The sequence below is a fragment of the Nycticebus coucang genome, chromosome 14, assembly GCF_027406575.1.
Source record: "Nycticebus coucang isolate mNycCou1 chromosome 14, mNycCou1.pri, whole genome shotgun sequence".
NCBI classification, from domain to species: domain Eukaryota; kingdom Metazoa; phylum Chordata; class Mammalia; order Primates; family Lorisidae; genus Nycticebus; species Nycticebus coucang.
In genome coordinates, this window is record NC_069793.1 from 33,444,569 (window position 1) to 33,471,876 (window position 27,308).

General features: G+C 37.9%; 3 protein-coding genes across 5 annotated transcripts in view; 2 read left to right on the forward strand and 1 right to left on the reverse strand.

Annotated features, from left to right (window-relative positions):
* Positions 1 to 22,944, reverse strand: part of DNAJC24 (DnaJ heat shock protein family (Hsp40) member C24) — a 44,784-nt gene extending 21,840 nt beyond the window's left edge. For 2 of the 3 annotated variants that reach the window (XR_008374364.1, XM_053562880.1), the window contains exons 1-2: positions 22,874 to 22,944; positions 21,945 to 22,085 (exon numbers count right to left, since the gene is read on the reverse strand). Coding sequence is in view for 2 of the 3 variants with exons in the window: in XM_053562880.1 (XP_053418855.1) it covers positions 21,945 to 22,055 (111 nt within the window). In the remaining variant the exon portion in view is untranslated. Of the gene's footprint in view, positions 1 to 6,252; positions 6,347 to 21,944; positions 22,086 to 22,873 lie in introns of those variants that run through there. The other variant, XM_053562881.1, reaches the window with a different exon arrangement.
* LOC128565994 (U6 snRNA-associated Sm-like protein LSm6) lies at positions 9,985 to 10,653 on the forward strand. The gene has a single exon (XM_053562882.1). The coding sequence runs from the start codon at positions 10,186 to 10,188 to the stop codon at positions 10,381 to 10,383; it is 198 nt and encodes a 65-aa protein (XP_053418857.1). The 5' UTR covers positions 9,985 to 10,185; the 3' UTR covers positions 10,384 to 10,653.
* Positions 22,945 to 23,038: 94 nt separating the features above from the next.
* DCDC1 (doublecortin domain containing 1) overlaps positions 23,039 to 27,308 on the forward strand; it is a 520,443-nt gene continuing 516,173 nt past the window's right edge. The window contains 1 exon segment of the mRNA XM_053562883.1: positions 23,039 to 23,086. The gene's annotated coding sequence lies outside the window, so the exon portion shown is untranslated.

Here is a 27,308-nt window from a genome sequence, read left to right on the forward strand (position 1 = left end):
CAAATGATAATTAGCAGAAGGGCACTGCTTACTTCACCTCTCCATGGGTTCAGGGAAGACATGGTTTTTATATAATTAACAACTTAAGAAACTGATGCCAAACTAAAGTCATCCCTATTAAATAAGAGTGGTAATGTACAAATACAGATCTTACAAAAGAGCTCTTCTACAGCCACTTGGAACTCTGCTCTGTGGTAACCATGGCCATCCGGTACTAATTAGGTAGAATGTTCTGTCAACACTTTCATGTTCCTTTTCTATTAATTGATCATTCTGCCATATTAATGATCCTAGGACAGTGGCTTTGAATTCCCTCAAGTGCTTTACCCCTGAGATAGAAAAGAAAGTAAAGTAGGAATGAGTAAGAAAATGTCAGAGATTAGCTTTACCTATCTCATATTTGAATAAACGCTAAAACTGTTTCCTATAAGTCATCTATTTCTTTTATTTGCCTAAATGTTCCATGGACCTAAAATGCACAAATTTTCCTTAAATAAAACAAAATTTCTATCAATTTAACTTTATAAGCTATAAGAAATCACAATGGCAATGAAATATATAGTAAAAGCATTGACATTCTCTTATGTAAGTGCTTAAAATTAATGATGGAATTAAACGCATGAGCGTGGATGTGACAATCCTTAATTCTAACTACCTAATTATGAAAGAAATTCACCTAAAATGAAACTCAATAAATAAAACAGGTAACCTTAATATCAGCAAAAACGATAAGTAAAAAAAAAAAAGAAAGAAAAGAAAAAGAAAGCATTTAGTAGCAGTAAACAACCTTAATAAACTATTTTGAAATAAAGGCCTAAGTAAGCTTCTTGGGTTACCAAGAAAACACATATCCTCTGAGATAATGTTTGGTTTTATTTCAAATCACTGTTCTTATGAGGGAGCCATTAAACAGCTGGCGAGGAAGTGCTGTGAGGACGACGCAGGCGTAATTCTCCAATGATTCTGAATGCAGTTTGCACAGGCAAGACAGAGATACACACTGGCATGGCTGGATTTTCTTGTTCTGTTTTGCTGTATTTTCAATGCAATGCATGCTTGCTTGAAACAAGATGTGACAAAAAGTTAGGTATCTGAGTACCATAATTGTGTCCTTTAACACTTTGACATCACATTAAGATTACAAAAACTGAAAAAAAAAAAAAAAAAAAATAATAGCAAAGGTAAAAAAAGTTAAGTACAACACACTACTGCCACCTAATGCTTAGTAAAATATCGCCTTTTTAAGAAGCAGTCAATTCATTCACCGTTTTATGCAACAAATGAAATGATTTTGTAAATATGTTTTAACTTTTTTAAGGTTTTGCAATTTAACAAAAATATAATCGTGTAAAGCTGGCAGTTCAAAAATGTGCTTATCTATCTAAAAATACTTATCACCTTTCACAAGCCAGATACTGTGCCAGCCAAGTACAGTATCTGGCACTATACTGTACTTGCCTACCCTTGAGGAAAGAGTGGGCATGTAAACAATTAATTATAATGCAATGGGAAGGATGAGGAGCTAAGAAAAGATGACAGCATGAAAAAGTTATCCACTTAGAGTAAAGCAGAGAAGGTTTTATAAGAAAGGCGACCTTTGGGTGGTGCCTGTGGCTCGGTGGGTAGGGCACCGGCCCCATATACCAAGAGTGGCAGGTTCGAACCCAGCCCTGGCCAAACTGCAAAAAAAAAAAAAAAAATTGCCGGGCATTGTGGCGGGCGCCTATAGTCTCAGCTACTTGGGAGGCTGAGGCAAGAGAATCACCTAAGCCCAAGAGCTGGAGGTTGCTGTGAGCTGTGACGCTCAAAGCACTCTACCGAGGGTGACAAAGTGAGACTCTGTCTCATAAAAAAGAAAAGACTATGTTTGGCCAGGGTTTGAAGGATGAATAAGAGTCTTGTAGACGAGTGAAGGGAAAGGGCATTCCAGGGAGAGAAACAGCAAGTACCAGACAAGAAAGGACTAAAATGAACATTGGAGTTATGAATAGCACAATTGTAAGCCAGATTAAGAATGTGTGCAGGAATGGTTGAGTAGGGAAAAATAACGGGAGATGAAGTTGAAAAGCTAGACCGACAAATCATAAAGATGCTTTAGTACTCTAAGAAATACAGACTCAGGGCAGCACCTGTGGCTCAGTTGGTAAGGCGCCGGCCCCATATACTGAGGGTGGCGGGTTCAAATCTGACCCCGGCCAAACTGCAACCAAAAAATAGCCGGGCGTTGTGGCGGGCGCCTGTAGTCCCAGCTACTCGGGAGGCTGAGGCAAGAGAATCGCCTAAGCCCAGGAGTTGGAGGTTGCTGTGAGCTGTGTGACGCCACGGCACTCTACCGAGGGCCATAAAGTGAGACTCTGTCTCTACAAAAAAAAAAAAAAGAAATATGGACTCTTCCCTACTTAGAACATTATTCAGGGACACACCGGTAATCATATTTTTGTTTCAAAGATAAAACGTCTAACCTGATAGGAAGATAGAATGAGTAGGAGGGTAGGTAGAGAGACTGGTAGTGAGGAAGCTACTGTGGTCCTGTGGAACTAGGGATGTGGAGATGCAAGACAGTAGTCAGACAAGAGGAAGAGTGGGAAGTCAGGGACATGAATTTACAGGTCAAGTGTGCAGCAAAGCCACAGGAATATACAGAGAAAAGTCCTTCTCAACACTTTCAGTTATTACCTCCTCCAAGAATCTGACAAATTTGCATATAATTGAGGGGTTAATGAAAGCACCTGAGCCTCACATTACGATTGTATTTAGGGTCTTGTGACCCTAGAAAAGTTATTCAACTATACAAATTTCCTCATCTGAAATCTGAAGAAAAATTTGCTGAACTACATGAGCTATCTATGAGAAGAAGGACATTAATCCCTCATACTCATGATACCCACAACACTTAGCACAGCGCCTGACCATAAAAGACACTCAATGTTTACTTAATAAAAAATCTGTCCAGGGGCGGCGCTTGTGGCTCAAAGGAGTAGGGTGCCGGCCCCATATGCCAGTGGTGGCAGGGTTCAAACCCAGCCCCCCCAAAAAACTGCAAAAAAAAAAAAAACAAAAACAAAACTATCCACACGTTTTGTAACTCAAATGGCATAGTATAAGGAAACGTATTTTGAATAAAATTTAAAACATTTTTTAAAAACAGGGTATGGTGAGAGAGGGGAGCCATCACAGCAAGTTCTCCAATGTAAGTACAATCCATCCTCATCATTCACAGATTCCTCATTTGCAACTTTGCCTACTTGCTAAAATGTATCGGTAACCACACAAATTAAAATGTATTTGTAACACTGAGATTCCAGGTCTCTGGCAGACACTTCCTGAGGCTAGGAAGTCCAAAAACAAGGTGCTAGTCCTTTTAGGGGCTCGTGACATGGCAATTCCCTCCCCAAATAACCTGAAGTCAAGAGGAAGCTTAAACCATGGGTAGGTCTCTGGTTGGAAGTGGGAAGGGGAGGTAGGACAAGTGGTACCTTTCTCTGTACTACTGAATTCTGACACAGAACCACAAGGATGCTGTCTTAATCCATCTGGGCTGCTGCAGTATGAATACCACACCCTGGGTTGCTTAAGGAACAAACATTTCTTTCTCACCGTTCTAAAGGCTGGGAAGTCCTACCCCATGGTACCAGTAGTCTCCCTGTCTGGTGCAGGCCTGCTGCTGGGGTCACGATGGACAGCTGTCTTCTTTCTGTGTCCTCACATGGTCCAAGGGGTGAGGGAACTCTCTGGGAGTCTCTTTTTTAAGGGCACTGATCTCATTTATGAAGGTTCCACCCTCATCATCTAATCACTGAGGCCTAAGGGGGCGATCCACTGTAATGTTCAGCAGAATAGATAGGAAACTAGTCTGGGAAATGTTTAGATAGGAATCAGCAGTTTAGCAGAGTCTGGATGTCAGTAGAGTTAGAAAGCACCTGACAATTACCCTCAACCATAGCTATCTCACCTGTGAGCTGGTAACTCTCCCTCATTAAAACCCTACCACGGTGTCCTTTGATCTGTGATTTAGTGCTCCACTGTCCTCAACCTGATAATCCCCTTCCTTGAACAAAAGACCACCTGTTTAATTGAAACATGAGACTGTTAACTTCCCACTTTTTTACTTTGTAAATGCATGGCCCCCAAATACCAATAAAAAGATCTTGAGAATTTGGTTTGAGGCAGCACCCATCTGCCTAGCTACAGGCCAATATGGTGTCCGTCTCTCTGGATCTTTAGATAGAAGCTTTGTGTGCAGCTCGGTGCCCATAGCTCAGTGAGTAGGGTACCAGCCACATACACCAAAGGTGGTGGGTTCCAGCCTGGCCTCGGCCTGCCAAATAACAATGATAACTGCAACCAAAAAATAGCCAGGCATTGTGGTGGGCGCCTGTAGTCCCAGCTACTTGGGAGGCTGAGTCAAGAGAATCGCTTAAGCCCAAGAGTTGGAGGTTGCTGTGAGCTGTGATGCCACAGCACTCACCCAGGGTGACATAGTTAAGACTCTGTCTCAAAAAAAAAAAAAAGAACCTTTGTGTGACTTTATCGCACTATTCTTCCCTTTGCCTTCCAGCCCCCAGGCAGCAGGGAAAAGTCCCTGCTTGAGGAATTCTCAGTCCGCCACATTGTGGCTCCCTCTTGTGCTGCAACAAACCACCTCCTGAAGGCCTCAGCATCTAATGCCATCAAAATAGGGGTTAAGAAGTGGGGATGTTGCAGGAGGCACACAAATATTCAGTCCATAGAGACTCCAAAAATATTAAATTTGATACTGGCCTTCAAAGTCAGTATGAAGGTATATTTGTCATCAAAGTTTATTTTTGTGATAGAGTACCAACATATCTCATTTAATAATATTATTATGTTAGCTTGATTTTTAACTTGTATAAGTATCTGCTATGTTAGACGCCCCATTTGTACTCTTTCTCTAGGCCTAAAAATACTATAAACGGACCTCATTAATATTACATTATTACTGTTACCTTTTCATAATCTTGTCTAAATGTGACAAAAAACAAGAAACTTCGTATTTTTAGTGACCTCTAGTTTACTAAACCTGGGAAAGCAGTAAGTCTTTTGATGATAATTTTAAGATTTACCTTACTAATACCCCAGGGAGAGCAGAGTCAATTCATACAGCAGAATGAGTGACTAAACATTATATGTCTCAGATCTGCAAACACTGAACACAAAACCAATAGGTATCTTCTAATACATATTTTATTTCAGATATTTCTATGGCACATTCCTATACTACAGGCGTAAGATGGCATTCATGAAACAGGGACATCTAGATGGTCACCAGAGTTTGAAGGCACTCAAGACCCAAAAGGTCACTGTTAGGCTAGATTCTAAAATATGCTTAATGTATTTGAGAAGATTGTGGCTCAAACAAAACAAGGTCAGAATAATCAAATGTTTTGGCCTTTTTATTAATGCAATAATAAACTGCTCCAGTGGAATATTTCACCATCTAAAATGCACTTTAACATTTACTTCTGAAAACTCTAGTGCTAAGATTTTATAATTTTTGATATGATTTTAAATAATTTTTAAAATTGTAAGATAGTGTGCAAAAGTCACTGATTCTGAAGCAGTCATGTCTGAACGAAAAGATGCACTAAAATAGTAAATGAAGCTTTTTAAATAAACTTTCTTAGTGCTATAATTTTAGTGACTATTAATTCTTTTTTCCTAAAAAAGTATTCTTTAATAAGCTGGAAATTATATGTTTAGACTCCCTATGCTATTTTTCAGATATTATCTTAAAGCTGTATGTTTTCCTTTAACTACCTAATATATTTATTCTTCTTGATTCCAGTATTCTTTTCTGCAATACTATTTAAAGCTCTCAAGGTCTTCAGACTACCTATTGAAAATCTGAACAGCAAACGTTTCACACTCTTGACTGAATTATTAAAAATGACATATAACAGTCGGACAGCCTCTGAGGACAGGTATAGACAAAACACTGGCTCAGAGACTGCTACAGGTCAAATCACTTCACGTGCTATAGCTCTCTTCTGTCATCAGTTCACATGGGTCAAGGATTACATCACCACTGAAGCTGCGAGGAGTAACAGAAAAAGGAGAAGAGGACTGAACTCACACAGAGGCTAAGAGAACAAGAATCAACTTCCCTTTTAACCCTTTTATTCTATTTCACCAGGATCCAGTAAATTCAACCACGTGTTGAGGCTCTGTTATATAGAGCACATGAAGTTGGTGTTACAAAGAACACAAAAATCACCAAGACAGGATCCATACCTTTAAGGACTTCACTTCTAGCTGAGAGGCAGCCACAGGCATAAGCAATTACAGTAAACACGGGTCATGGACAGTGGAAAAACACAGTGACAACCTATCAATGAAACACATTAAAGAGAAAATTGTTTTACTAACTATAAAGGAAAACTTCAGGAAGATAACACTTGAATTTTATCTTTTTTTTTTTTTTTCTGAGACAGAGTCTCACTTTGTTGCCATCAGTACAGTGCTATGGTGTCAGAGCCCACAGCAACCCCAAACTCTTGGGCTCAAGTGATCCTTCTAGCCCCAGCCTCCTAAGTAGCTAGGACTACAGCACTGGCCAACCCACCCTGCTATTTGTAGAGATGGGGTCTCACTCCTGCTCAGGCTGGTCTGGAACCCATGAACTTAGGCAATCCACCCACCTTGGCCTCCCAGCATTTGTATTTTATCTTAACAGGAGGTAAACTTTCTTCCACTGAATAGGAAGAATGGAAAAGAACTTCCTGTTTCCTGCGGTGGTAGGGCTAGGTTATTCAAAGCAACCTTCTCATTGAGAAAAATGACAAAATGTAGATAAAACACATTTTTAAACATCTTCAAAGCATTAAAGTGCTAATAAGATAGTAAGGCCAAAACTAAAGGGACAAGAGATAATCAAGGACAAAAGAAGGTGCTTTTCCCCCAGGGTATTTTTCCTATTTTGGAAATGAACTTCATCTTAATACCTCCTTTTGATTTACAATAGTTACATATATCATAGAAAGGGGGTCAAAGGAAGAGAGAATACGTTAATAGAATAGAAAACAAAAGGTAGGCTGGCACGGTGGCTCACACCTGTAATCTTAGTACTCTGGGAGGCCAAGGAGGGTAGATTGCCTGAGTTCACAGATTCAAGACCAGCCTGAGTAAAAGCGAGATCCCATCTCTAAAAATAGTGGGACACTGGGGTGGGCGCCAGTAGTCTCAGCTTCTTGGGAGGCTGAGGCAAGAGAATTGCTTGAGCCCAAGAGTTTGAGGTTATTGTGAGCTCACCAAGGGTGACAAAGTAAGACTCTGTCTCTAAAAAAACAAACAACAAAATAAAACCCACAAAAGCTGATATAGTCCAATACATAGCTGTTCAGGAAACCCATTCTGCTACATTAGGTGAGGGGCAACTCAGGTGTAGGCAGGATATGTTCCCAAACTTAACACATACGCTGGACCTTGTCCTTCATTCCTCACGATATAGCAACCCAAAGGCAATTCTTTTCCATAAGCTACAAGCAACACTTGCTATGCAACCTTGTTCTCCAATTCCTATAATAGGTAATAGCATTAATTCCCCAACTTTCAACTGAAGACTCAGACAGAAAGAGTAGTCTCCATAGAAGTCCAGGTCCAAAGTCAATCTGAAAATTGCATTTAATTAAAGCTACTCATAAAAATCTTTAAATTATCCATTAAATATAGTATCTGAAGTTTTATGAATACAACTTGTGACATTGTGATCATAAGAAGAAATACATATTTGGTCTCTGTCCCATTCCTGGCGCACACCAACTAAAACCCTTGGAATTTCTGGAGTGGTAAGTGTGTATTTTGTATGCTAATGAGATGCCTAGTGGGAGTTGGGGGAGATCTGTAGCTCCAGGATGGGTACCGGTCTCCAGAAAAACTAGGCATAATTGAAGGGTTGGGATTTTCAGCCCCACCCACTCCAACCTTCACAGAGAACACAGGGCTGATGGTCCCCTTGCAGCCAATTATAAGTGGCCACTGATTTAATCAAGTATCCTACCTAAATAAAGCCTCTATAAAAACCCAAAAAGATAGTTCAGAGAGCTGCCAGGGGGGTAAATAAGACCACATCCATGTGCCAGAAGGGTGATAAACGCCAAATCCATAAGAAGCCTTCCAGATCTGATCCTACATATCTCTTAATCTGGCTGTTACTTTGTATCCTTTAAAATAACCTTAGTAATAACTATAAATAAAGTTTTCTTGAGTTCTGTGAGCTGCTCTAGCAAATTAATCAAATCTGAAGAGAGAATCAGGGGAACCCTGATTTATAGCCAGTGAAACACTAGTTTTACAAATGACATCTTAAGTGGGGGGGCAATCTTGGGGGTTTAACCCTTAACTTGTGGCATATGACATTAACTGTAGGTAGATAGTGTCAAAACTGAATTACAGGACACACAGCAATGTCCACTGGGGAAATACTTGGTGTATGAGGAGAAATCCCTGTACATCTGGTGTCAGAGTATTGTACTGAGTTGTGTATCAGAGTAGGAAAAATGCTTGTTTTTTTTCCTATTTCGATACAACCCTATACAGCAATATGTATATATACATGCATAACATACACAGTAATAAACAAATAAAAAGCACATATCCAAAATTTTGTCTTAACTTTTTTACTATACTATTATAATTAAATTTTTATAATGCCATTATACTATATTTTTATACAGCCCTCCATCTTATACATAACTTCTAGTGGATAATGATAAATTAAAAAAAGCCACCACATGAAGGACACTAGCTAAATGCTTGTACATTCACTATTTAATTTAATCTTTTATGAAACTCAGTGAGGAGGCTATTAGTATCCTGATTTTCAAAGATAAAAACTGAGGCTAATGGTTAAAGTCATTCTTCTGGGTTACACAGATCATATAGTGTGAGATCCAAAGCCAGGACTCTTAATAACTGTGTTACACTACCTCCTCATGAAACCACATTTCAGAATTTGTATATTCTACATAACACAGCATTTATTACCCTAGATACTAGTATTTAAACATACGTATCCTCCTCCTCTAATGCTGCTATATCCACAGCCTCTAGAATAGGGCCTAGAAATATAGTTGACTCCAACCCTAACAAATGTTTAGTGAACGGATGAATGAATTACTGAAGACAACCTGGGACTGTTTTAGTCTTCATCAACAAATCAGATTCTATATATTTAACTAATTTTGAAAAGTATAACTCTCAAAGAAAATTTTTTAAAAAAATATTTTGAGATAGCCAAAAGTAATAGCTAGCTTAAAGCTGCTTCAGAAAAAGAGGCATGTCTTTTCCAGACACTTATCCCACACATTGCACCAAGGATAAAGCTAAATTTACAGTCAATTTCAAAATAGTAACAGAATGAGAAGAGGTTTACTGAGTTTAAGAATCTACTTGATCTTTAATTAGCATATAACAAACACAACAGCATTAATTGTATTTGTGACATAGAAAATAATTAAAGCATACATGTATAATATAAATTATTACCGTTATTAAGAATGAGTTCAAAAATAAAAGAAAAGTTAGTCAAAATACAAGTAACCTTACCCAGTAAAAGGACTTTAATAAGCTAAAATCCATAATTAACCTGAAAGTAAATTTTTTTATTTTTTTATTTTTTTTCATTTTGTCACCCTCGGTAGAGTGCCGTGGGTCACAGCTCACAGCAATCTCCAGGTCTTGGGCTTAAGCGATTCTCCTGCCTCAGCCTCCCAAGTTAGCTGAGACTACAGGCACCAGCCACAACGTCTGGCTATTTTTTTGTTGCAGTTTGGCCGGGGCCAGGTTTGAACCTGCCACCCTCGGCATATGGGGCTGGTGCCCTACTCACTGAGCCACAGGTGCTGCCCAAAATTTAACTGAAGGTAAATTTTAAAGGTATTTTATATTTTAGATGCTGTGGTTTTATGTTTTTTGTATACCTTATACTACATAAGTGATAGTTACTGTTTTTAATTATATAAAACTTGAGACATGGTTTTCGCAGCGATCGTCCGCGGAGGCCGGGCTTGTGGGCCGTCAGGAGTGAGGGTTCTGGATCCCGGCCGCGAGATGAGGAACCTGGGGCCATGAGAGGTGAAATGATGAGTTACTACCCAAGTCACACAGCTAATTAAGTAGCAGAGCTGGGATTAGAACTCAGGTTTCCTGTCTCCCAAGATTATTAAAATGAGTCTTCGGAAGCAAACCCCTAGTGACTTCTTAAAGCAAATCATCGGACGGCCAGTTGTGGTAAAATTAAATTCTGGAGTGGATTATCGAGGGGTCCTGGCTTGCCTGGATGGCTACATGAATATAGCCCTGGAGCAGACAGAAGAATATGTAAATGGACAACTGAAGAATAAGTATGGGGATGCATTTATCTGAGGAAACAATGTATTGTACATAAGTACGCAGAAGAGAAGGATGTGAAGACTCCACAAGAGCAACACTTTTCATAGTTGGATATATTTTTTATGAAATTTTTTTCTATATTTTGGTTCTTTCATAGTATGATTTGTAATGTTTTTATAATAATTGGCAATTTTTTGTTGATTTATGAGTAAGATAAATGTATAAAATTGTGGATGTAATTTCACATTTAAGTTTCAGTCATTTTCTTTTACCTCTGTGACAGTGTACAGAATGCTAAAAGAAAACAAAATAAAATCTTAAAAAAAAAAACAAAACTTGAGACATGCTGCAAATGCATTAACACCAGACTTCTTATACAACATTTTTTCTCAAAGTATACTATGTAATATGCTATCACAAGGTTTACTCTTCAGAAAGTGTGAAGGGATAAATTAATCTCTTTTAAAAATCTTAACTAATATGGTTCATTGAAGGCCAAATAAAACATCAATATATTTTTAGAGCCTAAATGATGAGTAAAGAAATATCCATAGAGAAAGAAAGCAAACCTATGGCTGCTTAGGAAAGGAGGAGCAGCATAAAGGAACTTTCTGGGATGATGAAAATGGTGGTGGTGATACAGGAACATAATCAAAACTCAATGTCCTAAATATACTCAAAGGTACTAAAATAGGTGTACTTTATTGTATATGAATTATACCCTAATAATGTGTTTTTATTTATTATTATCTTTTTTTTTTGTAGAGACAGAGTCTCACTGTACCGCCCTCGGGTAGAGTGCCGTGGCCTCACACGGCTCACAGCAACCTCCAGCTGTTGGGCTTAAGCGATTCTCCTGCCTCAGCCTCCCGAGCAGCTGGGACTGCAGGCGCCCGCTACAACGCCCGGCTATTTTTGGTTGCAGTTTGGCCGGGGCCGGGTTTGAACCGGCCACCGTCGGCATGTGGAGCCGGCGCCCTACTCACTGAGCCACAGGCGCCGCCCCGGTACCCTAATAATGTGTTTTTAAATCCCTAAAAGAAATACAATAAAATTCTAGTTATTTTAAGTGTTAAAGTAAATAAAAGTTAAAAAAAAAAAGTGGGATATTGGCTCGGCGCCTGTAGTTCCAGCGACTAAGGCACCAGCCACATACACCAGAGCTGGCGGGTTTGAACCTAACCCGGGCCTGCTAAACAACAATGACAACTACAACCAAAAAATAGCTAGGCGTTGTGGCGGGCACCTGTAGTCCCAGGTACTTGGGAGGCTGAGGCAAGAGAACCGATTAAGACCAGGAGTCAGAGGTTTCTGTGAGCTGTGACGTCACAGCACTCTACCGAAGGTGACATAGTGAGACTCTGTCTCAAAAAAAAAAAAGGGGGGAGGGGGATATTAGTCCCTTTGGAAAGGATAGAAGAAAAATGTCTTTGTGTTTATTTTTGGTATCTTAGGAAAATTAAAAATAATATACCCCGAATCATAAGGAACTCTACATGTAAATGCATTTTAAAACAAAACACTCACTTTGCCCATTCCAATGTTTAGCATTATCGTTTCAAATGATATTTGGTCTATAACTTTGTTGTACATTATGTGATTTTGAGTATTTGTTTGCATCCTGGTTCTTCCTTTCTGTGCCTGTCTTCCATATCTCCAATCTGGCTTCTGCAATAAAGGTTTCTTTAGGTTGTGACATTCTATAATTCCTTTAGCTAGATTCTTTAGTCTCTGAACTTCTATAATTTTGTTAGGTTACATTATCTGATAAATCTAACAATGTCCTAAATCTCATGGATTTCCTATCAGCTGAATAGGTCAGACCATAATTTAAAAGGTTTTAAAGATTTCTTTCACTTTTTATAAAAGCAAATTATGGAGTAATCATACCCAGACTGAATTTAAAAGGATTATCAGTAATGAAATTTTAAACAAGCCTATAAAAAAAATTTTCATCTCAAAAACATGGCAAACTGGAGAGAGATTACCATAACAGTCTCAATTAATTGTTCTGTCTAGAGTGCATGCATTATGAGTGAACAAAACAATTTGGGGTCACTAAAAGTTACTTCCAGGATGGTAAAATAAGAAAGAATTTCTCAGACTTGGGAGATCAGCTGTAAGACAAAGATGTAATAAGAGAAAAAAATGGAAGGAACAAATTCTACAGCTGGCTTTCGAAAGTTATACAGTACATGTACCTTACTGCTACAAATGAAGAAACTTGGGCCCATGAAGTTTATATATGTTAATACACATTTTTTTATTAAATCATAGCTGTGTACATTAATGCAATCATTGTGCTGGTATTATATACAATTTGTAATATTTTCATCAAACTGGTTAACATAGCCTTCATGGCATTTTCTTAGTTATTGTGTTAAGACATTTATATTCTACATTTAGTAAGTTTCACATATTTTAATTAATCCAGCACAATTTTGGTGGAAAAGAGTAGGGGAAGATGAACTTCTTAAAGAAGATTATTTTTACATCTCTTGGAATTTGACAGAAGTAAATGTCATTAACTTACAATTAGGCATGGTAAGAACTGAGGTTTCCACAATACTACACAGTTACTCTTTCACAAGTTTCTGGTGTAATTTTCATTCATTTCTACTGATAATGCACCAGGTCAGATTATGGAGCTAATTCACCCAATTGTTTTATTTCATTTTATTATTTTATTTATTTACATTTGAGACAAAGTCTCACTCTATTGCCCTGGGTAGAGTACTGGGGCATCACAGCTCACAGCAACCTCAAACTCTTGGGCTCAACTGATCATCTTGCCTCAGTCTCCTGCCATAGTGCCCAGCTGGTTTTAGTAGAGACAGGATCTCCCTCTTGCTCAATTTGGTCTTGAACTCCTGAGCTCAAGCAATCCAGCTGCCTTGGCCTCCCAGAGGGCTAGGATTACAGGTGTGAGCCACGAGTCCAGCCCTGTTTTCGATTTTTAAAACATTTAGCTAGGGCTATTAATCAAATAATAGATTCCAAGGGTTCTAATTTGTCCTGTAAGAGCATTTATAAATTCTACCCAACATTGGCTGCTATTTTGTATAACTTAAATTACTGTGGCTTTATCAAATGAACTTTTAGTTGCTAGATCAAATGAACTTTTTAGTTGCTAGATCAAATGAACTTTTTCAGTCAGCAGAGTTCTTTCCTTTTTTAAAAATATCTGCAACTGTTGGAAACACCATCTCTTTTCCTTGACTAAACACTGTACTCCCCTGGTTAGATGCCTATTATCTCTGGCTACTCCTTTTTGGTTTCTTAGTTAAGACCCATTCCACAGCATCCTGTCCTAGGAAGCCATACTACACCATATACCCACTCGACTCAGTCTCCATGTGATCTCATGGAGGCAACCCTGACCTCTTGAATGCTACCTGCAATCTCGCCAGCTAACAAATCTTCTCATGGCTCTTCCACAGACATGTTACACTCAACCTGTTCTTGAATGAACAGAAAATCCCCTCTGTTCCTTACATCACCTACCTTCTTACATCTTAAGCTCAAAATCACATATTCATCTTCAACTCCCCACTCTCTGACATAATTGATCCATTATTGAATCTACATCCATATAGCTCTCATCTCTTTCTTCCTTTCTGCTTCCATGGATTAATGCAATGGTTTAACATAATTTAAGTGCGTTGCAGAAGTTTTATCTCAAGTGTGCCATGAGATAAAAAAGGTTGAAAACACTGGACTAATGGGTCAGTAGCATATACAGTGGGGATATGCTGGACAAAGGGATGATTCACATCCCAGGTAGAAAGGTACAGGATTGCATACTACTGCAAGCAGCATGCAATTTAAAACTTATGAGTTGTTGATTTCTGGAATTTTCCATTACTATTTTTAGACTCCAGTTGACTATGTGTAAAACCAAACCATGGAAAATGAAACCACAAATGGGGAGGACTACTGTAAGATAAAAACAAAAACAAGAGCTACCAATTCCCAAAATGTGGGGAAATTCTCCTTGATATATCATTAATGAACAATGTACTTAATAAAAATTGAAGTTAAAAAGAAGGCCAATATGGCACAATGTTAATGGTCTAGAAATAATATTTTAAAGAATATTGACATTCAAAAGATGGCGAAAAAGACGACAATGCAAAAATCTTATCTGGGAGAAAGGTGCTTTCACTTGATCAAATAACCAGTTGTGCTAATATGCAGCCATATGTACATATATGATCTTTATGCTCACTTTAAGAGACAAAACTAAGTGAAATTGACATTTTGCGCTATCTTCTCAAGCATCTATGTCTGCATCTTCGTGGTACATTTATATTCATAATAATGGCTCTTAAAACATTAAAAAGATTAAAGTTAAAAAAGAATAAAGTTATTTTCACAGTGTTTAAAAAACAGAAAAAATGATAATCTTCAACTAAATAGAAACCCATTTATTCAACACACTGATGGTAACTTATTAGGCTACAATCACAAACCAAAAACTGAGCAAATACGGTATGTCAAGCATTGTTTTAAATGCTTAATGTGAAGGTCAGGTGTGGTGGCTCCCGCCTATAATCCCAGCACCCTGGGAAGCTGAGTGGATTTGCTTGAGGTCAGGAGTTTGAGACCAGCCTGAGCCAGAGTGAGACCCCATCTCTAAAAATAGCTGGGCGTTGTAGTGGGCACCTTCAGTACCAGCTACCTGGGAAGCTGAGGCAAGAGAATCACTTGAGCCCAAGAGTTTGAGGTTGCTGTGAGCTGTGACGCAATAGCACTCAACACCAGGGCAACTAAGTGAGACTCTGTTTAAAAAAAAAAAAAAAATGCTTTGTGTGTAAACACATTGAAATCCTTTTAACTATCCTAAGTGATATTAGTTACTACATGTCTAGAATTGAGCAGATACATAGTAACTATTCAATAAATACTTGTCATGAATGGGTCACATCTATTTTGCAGATAAAGAAACTGGCCCAGAAGTTACTAAGCTCGCTCAGAGTCATACAGCTAATATGTACTCTGAGGCAGAATCAGAATTTAAATTCAAGAAGTTGGCCAGAGCTCACACTTTTTAACTCTTCACTATTACATACCTTTAACATTAATACTATCTTTACTCAAAAGATATAATCTATTACTATTTTAGTGTATGCAGTAGAAATAGTAGGAAAAAAAGCAATGGAGAGGTGACTACTTGACTGCTAGTTTTGAAAATATATGTAGAGTGTGTCATAATTTCTTGCTACTGATCATGTTTTACATAATCTCTAAGCCCCAGTTTCCTCATCTATATATTAAGAATAATAATGACATTGTACCTTACAGGGTTAAATGAGCAAATATACATGAAATGATTATAAGAGTATATGATAAATAAGGCTTTTTATTAGCTAAAATTATTACTTAAATGTTAAGGCAGAATGTTTTATTTCTACCACTTTTATCATAAACAAGAGCAGTTTGTAATAGTTTCCATGAGATACCTACGTAATGTATCATTATATATCTGGCATCATATATATATAAACCAGCAATTCTCAACCTGTGGGTTGCAACTCCTTTGGGGGTTGAACAACCCTTTCACAGGGGTTGCCTAAATACATCCTGCATATCAAATATTTACATTACCATTCATAATAGTAGCAAAATTAGTCATGAAGTAGCAAGGAAAATAATTTTATGGTTGGGGGTCACCACAACATGAGGAACTACATTAAAGGGTCATGGCATTAGGAAGGTTGAGAATCACTGATCTAAATGATAGCTAAATAATTACATTAACAAAAAATTATAAGGGACACTACAAATTATACTCTTCTGATTTTTACTTACAACACTCCCAGATTTTTTCACAGATTTCTTTTAATGCCTAAGAACCTTTCCTGTAATCAAGAACACTCGGCTTTGAAATGTAGTCAAAAGATCTGCTTAAAGAATTGTTCTTTGCTCCCTTCTTTCCCAATGTGGTAATTTTCCTTCAACTATAGTACAGGTACCCTTTTTATTTTCTCTTTCAAGACATTAAAATGTATTATGTAACTAGCTTACTGCTAATCTATATATAACCACTTATAATCAAGAGAGACCCTAAGAATACAAGTATTAATCAGCATTTTATACCCTTCCAACATTAATAATAGTAAGAGCATTTTACACACTAACTCAAATTACATGATTTTTTTTTTAAGATTATGGAACATACTGTAACAGCAGCATATAATTTTACAACACACTAATTCTTTTACAATTAATTAAAAGGTATCCTGTAATATTATCAGCATCAATGAGAAAAGACCACCAATTTTTGATGTGACAAAGCATTTTGGAGGGGAAAGTTTAAATTTATCTTCAGTAAACAGTTTTCACATGCATAACTACAAAAATTATGGGAATAATATAACTAATCATTCTGGACCCTAGAGTAATTCGAAGCAGATGATTATTCAGATTGTTTTTAATGAAAAACTAAAAAACATTTATTTATTTATTTTAAGACAGTCTCACTACGTCATCCTTGGTAGAGTGCAATGGCGTCACAGCTCACAGCAACCTCAAACTCTTGGGCTTAAGTGATTCTCTTGCCTCAGCCTCTCAAGTAGCTGGGACTACAGGCACCTAACACAATGCCTGGCTATTTTTTTTGTTGTAATTGTCATTGTTGTTTAGCAGACCCAGACCAGGTTCGAACCCACCAACCCCGGTGTATGTGGCCAGCACCCTAACCACTGAGCTATGGGCACCAAGCTTAAAAAACATTTTAAAAACTGATTCATAAAGAGAAAAAAGAACAATGCAATTTTACCAATAAGTAAAAACAACAGTTCTGGAAAATGCTGACTCAATTATTTTTAATTTTATACAGTAAATTATTAGGCAATAGACTACTTAATGGTATGTAAAATAAATGTCTCTTTAAAGCTAATTCTGTACTTTACATTTATATGTATCTTTAAAGCATTCTAAAATATCTCAATTAGCCATTATGATTTTTTCCAGAATCTTGAATAAGCACTACATTTACAAAAACTGCAATAAGGAAACAGTATTTACTAAATCAACATGTATTGTAAATTTAGCAGCCTACGATTTAGCAATATTTTATCCCAACAACTAATTATGTAGGAGGTGTTAAATGCAAAGTCTTCTGAACTCGAAAAAGTACACGTAATAAATGTGCCTTTCTACAAAATTAGATACAGAATGCCATTAGTCAAATGTAATTTTATTCTGTTTTGTGACATTGTTGAAAAACAGACTAAAAAAAAATGGTAATTCTAATTGAAAAACAAGAACTTTAGAAGCCTGTTTTATTAAAAAAAAAAAGGCTATAAACATAATGAATATGATTTTCCCTTATAATTTTCTCCTTCTTAAATCTATTAGAAACTCTAAACCAGTGGTTCTCAACCTTCCCAATGCGGCAACAGTTCCTGTTGGTTGCAACCCACAGGGTGAGAACCTCTGCTCTAAACTAGTCATACAAAAAGAATAAGGAAAATAAATTTCATTCTGTAAACTATATAAAATCCAGATCTTTCACAATTAAAAGAGAGTAGTAATTATATCTGACCTCCTGTAATACTTCATTAACTGTACATAAATGAGGTGTTTCACAGAAATACAGAAAAATGAAAATTATGCCTTTAAACAACAGTAATTTTGGATGGTAATTATGAGAAGTGCGATATAATAGAAGAGTGTGAAGTCAGAGGATATTCGATCAAGTCTAGATTTTAACCCCCATTAATTGTGTTTCTAAAAAACCATTTAACTGTAACTAAGCCTTAGTTTTCTCAATTATAAACACAGGGATAATATTACTTACCTTAGGGAGGATGAAACCAAGTAAAATGTGAAAGCACTTATAAACGGCAAAGCCTGAAATATGTTACTAATTATATACATACTTTCTTGCTTTCTTAAACAGAGTACACTGAACATAATTGAACTCATGGCCATAGTAATGAATATATATTATTGTGCTAAGCTGTAGTAACAAAGGGACCACTGATAACAGCCACCCAGATTAAAGGAGACCACGATACTATTAGACTGACTGTTCTGGTGCCTCCCTCCCTCTAGCTACTGTTACCTGCTGCACAGTTGTTGGCTGGACTTCTCGCTGCCTCAGTGTACACAGCTATCTAGAAGGAGCCATCCCAGAACAATGCTAGTTGAAATCCTCTCTCCTGTAATTTACTGCTTCATTTCCTCTCTCACCCTTCTTTTTTTTTTTTTTTTGCAGTTTTTTTTTTTTTTGGCCAGGGCTGGGTTTGAACCCACTACCTCCGGCATATGGGGCCAGTGCCCTACTCCTTTGAGCCACAGGCGCCGCCCCTCTCACCCTTCTCTCAAGAGATAATTTTGCCTTCTACTCCACAGAGAAAAAAAAAGAAGCCACCAAACCATAAAACAAATCAGCTATCACACAGATCCTTTCTTTCTTCCCTCCTGTAACAATGAAGACAGGTCCCTCACTTCTCTTACCTAAAAGCTAATCCTTCTACCTATGCTTGAGATCCCACCTTCTGCCTCTTTTCAATTATTCATTCTCCTGTAACTTCAATCCCAATATTTTTCCTTGGCTACTTCCCATACAATCCAACAGATTCCTATCTCTCTCACCTTCTAAAACAACGGTTGTCAATTGTATTAAAGGGCTGCAGCATTATCATACTCCAGGTACCTTCATTCTCCTTCTCTAACAGCTATAGAGAAATATCACTATGCACTACAACTACAGGAGGATCACCACAAGGAAGAGGGACATGGCAAGGAGCTAGGGAGGCAAGGGTTTCAAGTAAGATAGTATTGAAACAGTGAGAATAAATCAGGTGAGCTGGAGGATGGGGAAAAGTGGACCAGAGATAGCAGCAAATGCAAATGTATATGCCTATGGCCAAGGAAGGGTTTCTAGCCCCTACAGCAGCGGTTCTCAACCTGTGTGTGGGTTGCAACCCACAGGAACTGTATTAAAGGGCCACAGCATTAGGAAGGTTGAGAACCACTGCTGTAAAGGGAAATAAAAATAGAACCTCTATAGTTAACCACCCAAAGGACTGTAACAAACTGGTCAACATAAAAGGCAGTCAATATAAGGAACCAGGCCTACCGTACTAATACATACATGTGGAGCAGGTTCAGTCTATGAAAATTAGGTCAACTTAGGGAGGCAGTCCATGTGGGGAGGTGGTCTAGTATGGAGGTACTACATTTCGAGGATTCTACTAAATGGCAAATTAATACACTTTTATTCCTCCCCAAATTCCATGATAAGAACAGCAAAGAAATAATGTATTTTTTAAAAAGGCAAAAGGCATAAATGTGTAAGAACAAATACAAGAGAACAAGAGTGAGAAACACCAAAATTTGAGATGTAAAATTGCTCAATAAATGGTAAACAATTCAGTCTACCTGAGAAATTGTATTACTCAAAATGATAACAAAAGATGAATGCAAGTCACACTGTGCACCCCTGTAATTGCAGACATCAAATGTGACTTAAGCATTACCAATATAAAGCAGTTTTTTCCTTTCTTAAAATGTGTATACATTTTTTTGGCATTGTCTATATAATTAGAATTCCAAAAGGAGAAGAGAGGAAGAATGGAGAAGAAAAAAAATGTGAAGCCATAATGGCTGCAAATATACCAAATATCCAATGAAAGAAAGACATCAGCCAACAGATCCCACAGCCCAGTTGACCACAGGTAGGATAAATACACATCAAAGTGAAACTACTCATGGAATATTATGTAGTCTTAAAGAAAGATGGAGACTTTACCTCTTTCATGTTTACATGGATAGAGCTGGAACACATTCTTCTTAGTAAAGTATCTCAAGAATGGAAGAGAAAGTTTCCAATGTACTCAGCCCTACTATGAAACTAATTTATGGCTTTCACATGAAAGCTATAATCCAGTTATAACCTAAAAATATGGGGAAGGGGGAGAGGGAGGGGGGAGGATGAGCGGAGGGAGGGTGATTGGTGGGGTGCAGCTTACAAGGGTACATGTGAAACTTAGTAAATGTAGAATATAATTGTCTTAAACAGTAACTAAGAAAATGCCAGAAAGGCTATGTTAACCAGTGTGATGAAAATGTGTCAAACTGTTTATAAAACCAGTGTGTGGTGCCTCATGATCGTATTAATGTACACAGCTATGATTTAATGTTAATAAAAAAAAAAGTGAAACTACTAGAACAAAAAATAAAGTGAAAATCATGAAAGCAGCCAGAGGAAAGAAAGCACATTATAAGGAAGGAACCAAGGATATGAATTATTTCTGTTTGTAACTGGCATATAGGGATGACGCTACATATTGTATAAACAAAGAACAACCCACATAACAAAGAATTACCCTGAGAAACTTCAGCAGCTGAAATGAAAGCCACTAACCAAAAGCATCAAATGTGGGCAATGAGGTAGAGCAACTGACTCTCTGATCCCAGGATATGGAACCTTTATTAAAAGGATTTGTTCTGTGAAGGGTGGATTCAAAGGAAGGGCCACACTAGGGTAACATGTGGCCTTGAGGCCACAGGCTCCCCACTGGCACTTTGGTGTTTGTCAGATGCTACCATGTAAGCACAGGTGGTTTCTCATTAACTAGTTAAAGGCCAAAAAAGGCCTAGAAGGACCTGCAAGATGACCAGAGACCCAGTCTACTTCCCCAGCCTCAACTCACAATTAACTGAGGTACAAGGTTGATTTAATATTAGGAAATTTTCAATAAAATGTAGTTGATTTCACTAAAAAAAAACCTTAAAAATTCTGAGACAAAAGATACCTTAAGATCATTAGTCCAACTTATTACGTAAGGCAGGAATATTAGCACATTCCTAATGGCGAACTAGCTAATGTCTCTCACAATGAACACTATTTGGGGAAAATATTATTAATATACTTAGTATAAAACAGAGTAACAACAAATGCTGTATAAATACTTTACTTTTTTTGTAAGCTGAGTTAATTACACACCATTACAGAGTTACTGACTTTAAGAAATATCACAGCAGCAATTAAAAAAAAATGAATATGACAGTTCAGAAAGATAAACTAATTTGGGTAATATTTGCAAATACATGAAGACACATTATGTGTATGATATCCAAAATAGCCAGTATATCCAAAAATATTTCAGTGTAATCAACATGAAAAAATTTTAGAAACTTTTTTTAGAAGTCCCATACCTAGGTCTCAAAAATCCAAAGTATAGTTTATATTTACAACGTATCTCAATTCACACTAGCCACATTTCGAAAGCTTAACAGAGTGGCTACTGGATGCAGTTCATTATGTAACAATACTTCCAAGCATTTAACTTGGATTTATTTCATTTATCCCCCGGAGGCATACACAGGGGAAAGTAATTTGCCTGAGCTCTCACAAATAAGGGTAGAACCACGATTCTAACTCAATCAGCCTGACTCAGATTTGCTGCTCCTAACTTCATGCTGTCCCAACTCAAAGTTTTTCTGCAAGACTATTGAAAGTGTCGATTAAATCAAATTAGTACCACTTTATCATTTATTTTTTGGAAATCTAAATTTCTGGTCACATTAAAAACTAATATTTTGCCCTCATGATTTAAAATCTGACAGAAAAGACTTACCATTAATATGAGTTTTTGATACTTCTGTTTTAGCTCTGACACACTTGCCGATGGGTCTGCCCCCAGAATGCTGTACCAATCCTTTTTTGATGTCTGCTCAACTGCCATCATCCACTGAACAAGTGGGCCTTCTCAGATGAGCTGAATAGAAACATTAATGACAATTCATTACAGTTGCATGTACCTGCCTTTCTAAATTCTTTAGTATTTAGTTGTGCTAATCATTATTATAACGCAAATCTGAGGAAGCATACATTTCATTTTAAACACCCCAAGATTTCCATGTGTAAGTATACAGACAAGGCATGGAAAACCTGTTGGATATTTCACGATATATGCTTATATTGTAAATTAATGAATACGCAACAGCATAAAAAAAGGAATTTGATAATGGACCCAGGTGGTGAATGAACCTCTAAGAATACATAGTTCTGCTAGCCTTGTGGTAAAACCAGTACACATGTAAGCACTAACACACCGGAGAAGCTTAATAAATAGTCACAAAATGAACGAATAAAAATAATTAAACAGACCACCAAGGAATTAAAATGCATTTGGGGGCATTCCTTCAAAATTTTTGCAGTTTACTTCTTTTCTACCAGATTACCTGGAAAGGATAATATGCGAAAAAACACCAGGGCAGGCCAGTAGAGAACAAGAGTTCCCTTGTTATTGGAGAGGCGCTCAAACCTCGCAAAGATTCTCCGAAACTCTACGCTGGAGGATAACGCAGTCCTCCATGCTACAAAAGATAAACCACCAGGAGCCCCAGAAACCAGGCAACTTCTTCCAACGACTGCGTGTTAGGACTTCTTCCTAACGAGACAGCGGGCACGCCTCAAGACTGGGACTTGGGAATCCCCTCTTCACAGTTGGCTCTACCCGACCTTGCTGGGTACCCCCTCCGGTCTTTATGTTACCAGACTTACCAAACTTTACACATCTAGCAGGGCCAGTCCTGTCCCGAGGTCGGCCAGACGAGGAAAGGATTTCTTCTTCCGCCGGAAATCACTGCTCCGACGGGTGCGCGTTCCTCGTCGGAACGCAGTGGCGGCGGCACACATCGGAAGTGCCGCTGCGCCGGCGGCGACGCGGTCGCTATGGTAACTAGTCTCCGCTTGGATGGCGTTTACTAGCAGTAAGTGCCCGCCCGAACCCTCTTGTGGAAAAAGGCATCGTTTGCTTCGCTCTATCTCTCTTCTTTGTCCCATACCTTAAACTATCGCTTCTCTCCTGCTTCTCAGCGAGCACGCCACCCCATCCCAAGCTTTCCCGCTTTCATCAGCGCTTCCTCCGCTTACCCTCTCCTCAGCTACTCCCAACCCTTTCTGTTGGTGCTTCAACTATTGGAGAGAACAGGGAAGGATATGAAAAGGATAAGGAGGTCTAATTTTATTCTCTTCCCTACAATTCCATTAGAATGTTCTCACTCGAAAATTAAAGAATAAAACCTACCTATGCTACCTAGGGCTGGGTTTTGTGAGAGGTTTTTGTTTTGTAGTTTAATATTTTTTTCTGCAAAAGATGTTCAACTTTATTATTATTTAAAACATTAGTAACAGAATTAAAAGATAAAAAATTTGCCAAAATCTTTTCACATTTTCTAACTCGCGTCGCTTTCGCATCTACCCGAGGAGACCAGTAAGGCAGGTGCTAGTATTCTCCCTTGGTGTTTGAGGAAACAAATCAAGATTCAAGGCCAAAGAGCTAATTGGGTAGCAGCAGAACTAGGGCTCTTAGCAAGTCTACATATTCCCAGGGCAGGGGTGCTATTTTTCAAGCTTGCAGGAATAGAATGAACTGATCTCCTTTAAAGCAGCTAGGAGGTACTCCAATTGGGCATTGGTAGGGTTTTTTGTTGTTGGTGGTGATTTTTCTCTCTTCGGTTCCTTTGTTCCCTTTTATTACCTCTTCTCTGTGCTGCTTACTTTACATTGCCTTCTCTTCCATGCTTTGTACCCTTGTACCCATAAGATACCCTTTGTATCTTATGTTTTTGACAGCAAGACACAAATTTCAGGTGAATATGTTAAAGTGGTTTTGTTGTTTTGTTTTGGAGACAGAGTCTCACTCTCTTCAGGGCAGAGTGCTATGCAACCTCAAACTCTTGGGCTTCAGCGACCTTCTTGCCTCTCAGCCTCCTGAGTAGCTAGGGCTACAGGCACCCGCCACAACACCCAGCTAGTTTTTCTATTTTTATTTATTTATCTTATTTTTCTTTGAGCCAGAGTCTCACTTTTACGCCCTTGGTAGAGTGCCGTGGCATCATAGCTTACAGCAACTTCACTTTTGGGCTCAAGTGATTTCTCTTGCCTCAGCCTCCCTAGCTGGCTATTTTTTTTTTTTTTTAAGAGATGGGGTCTTGCTCTTGCTGAGGCTGGTCTAGAACTCCTGAGCTCTGGCAGTGCACCTGCCTCAGCCTCCCAGAGTGTTAGGATTACAGGTGTGAGCCACCACACCTGGCCAAAGTGGTTTTTGTTGTTACTGCTTAGATTTGCTTTCCTACTTTTTAAATATTTCTTCTATTAAATCTCAGTGTGAGAAGCACTCAAACAGAATAAACAAAATGTTCTAATATGGTCAATTATTTAATGATGATATGAACTATAAAGAGTGAGTGATACAGAAAAGTTAAAAACTCTTAAAATGAAAGTATTGATTAGGTCTTCCACAGGATTTTATCATGTTTAAGGGCAGACATAAAGGGCATTATACTAATAATCAGAGGATCTGATTTTAGTCCTGGTTCCATCACACCTTCTGTGTGGTCCTATAGAAACACCGTGCAGGGGTCCTCAAACTGCAGCCCGCAGGCCACATGAGGCAGTGTGATTGTATTTGTTCCCATTTTGTTTTTTTTTACTTCAAAATAAGATATGTGCAGTGTGCATAGGAATTTGTTCATAGTGTTTTGTTTTTTTAAACTATAGTCCGGCCCTCCAATGGTCTGAGGGACAGTGAACTGGTCCCCTATTTAAAAAGTTTGAGGACCCCTGAACAACAGAATTAAATGTTGTTAGGAATACCTTCCCATACAATACTGTTGGATGATGCCCCCTTGAACTGCCCTGGCTCTCAAAACTCCCTCCTTTGCACTGCTTGTCTTTCCTTGTATAGCTATGCTCAGGTACCATGTACTACGGTTTTTATACCAGAAGCACCTTATTTTGATTTACTATTTCCCTGGGTTAGTGTGTCATCTCTTTTATTACTTTTATTTATTTATATGGTTTGGAAAGTAAGAAATATACTTTTCCCTGCAGAAAATCCCAAATATTTTATCATTTCATCTCTGTAATACTTTAGTTTGCATCCCTAAAACATTCCACCTTTTCTTTATCTCTACAATGCCATTATTCAGCTAAAATTGTCAGTAATTCATGGATGTCATCTAATACCTGGATTTTATTTACATTCCCTCCGTTGTTTCAAAAATGTCTTTTTATGGTTGGTTTGCTTGAATCAGGACCCAATAAAGTTTATACATTGGTGGGTCTGTCTTTTAAATATCATCTAAACAACATAGAAGACCCACTTCTTTACTACAATCTTGGTGTTTTTTAATTGCCACTGGCTTATTGAAACAGATCCATTATCTTTACACTGTTTGTCTTTTTATACTAAAAAAAAATTTTTTTTCCAGATATTCTCTCTCTCTCTTTTTTTTTTTTTCTTTGAGATAGAATCTTAACTCTCTCACCCCAGTTAGAGTGCAGTTGTGTCATCATAGCTCATTAAAACCTCAAACTCCTGGGAGATAGAGATATTTCTATTTATTTTCTACCTACCTACCTACTTACTTATCTATCTACCTATGTATGGAGAGAATATCAAAAGTTCTTGAAAGAGACTTTTAAGGGAAAAAGAAACTTTGCCACTTCCCATGCCCCTGGGAGTTGTAATTTCATATCAATTTGAAAGACTTGAGATTTTTCACCTGATACAAGTATTTAGGACTATTTCTCATATATTCTAGAAAATAAATAAATATTTACTAAACACTGAATGAATTGGGAAGTACTTGTTGATTCATTCTTTCAGATTGCCCTCCTCAGCTGATAATAGTACATAAGTCCTTATCAAGCATCTTATAGATCAGTGGTTCTCAACCTTCCTAATGCGGCAATGTATTTTCATTGTTAAAAAGGGATCATGACCCATAAGTTGAGAACCACTGTTCTAGATGCTGTACAATCTGAAGTATAAGCTACAGCTGCTGCTGCTGCTGCTTCTTCCTCTTTCTCTTCCTTCTTCTTCTTTCTTCTTCCTCTTCTTCTTCCTTTTTTTTTTTTTTGACACAGAGTCTCATTCTGTTGCCCTGAATAGAGTACTGTGTAGCTCACAGCAGTCTCTAAGTCTTAGGCTTGAGCAATCCTCTTGCCTCAGCCTATAGAACTACAGGTGTGTGCAACCATGCCCCAGTTAGTTTTTCTATTTTTAGAAACAGTGTCTCACTCTTGCTCAGGCTGGTCTCCAACTCCTGTGCTCAAGCAATCCACCGGCCTCGGCCTCCCAGAGTGCTAGGATTACAAGCCTGAGCCACCACACCCAACCTACAGCTCCCATTTCACTGTCACAAGCCTTCATAAAATCTTAGTTTATCTCAACAGATGCAATCCGTGTGACCTAATTCTTTGTACCCTCAATGAACACCTCCCCCCACCCCCGCAAAAAGCTTAGATTTTCTGGGTAGATAGACATGGAAACAAGCAACTGCCATAACTGTAGGAAGTGCTATTTCAGTGGAAATACCAGATGCCGTGGCACATAGAATAGATTACTTGGGTGATTGAAATCCTTGAATCAAGACAAAACTAATCTAGAAGTGTTAAGTTTTAAATAGGGCTTTGAAGAAAGGTGGAGGTGAATGGCTGAAATTAGAGAAACTTTTTTTTCTTTTTTTGCAGATTAGCACAAAGCTTTTAACAGTATTAGAGAATCAGCTCTAATGAATAATCCTACCTCATCTTTTAGAAATGGTTTTCATTTTTCCCTTTATTGGTTGTCCTACCTTAGTCTGTTCTTTCCTTGGTCATTTCAACAGTGGTCATCATCAGTGAACATTCATTGAATTTGTGCAAAGCAATGCACTAAGCAGGAGAGAGACCAAGAGGTAAATACTTTTTTGGAGGCACCACACCTGTTGCTTTGTTTTTCTTATTTAACTTCAATTGCGTCAGTTCTTTCAAACGTGTCTCAGACCTCTTAAAAGTCTTTATCTTATCTCAGATTTTTGTCCCTGATTTTCTATCTTCTTTACATCTGATGTTTTGATTGTAAGAACCTATTAAAGATACTGTATCTAATCCATGTTCTGTTTCTTTTTAAGAATCATAATAGGGTGGCTCAAAGGAGTAGGGCACC

Bases quoted from the DNA above. Each gene is read 5' to 3' on its own strand.
- LOC128565994 (XM_053562882.1), top strand. From the start codon at position 10,186: ATGAGTCTTCGGAAGCAAACCCCTAGTGACTTCTTAAAGCAAATCATC.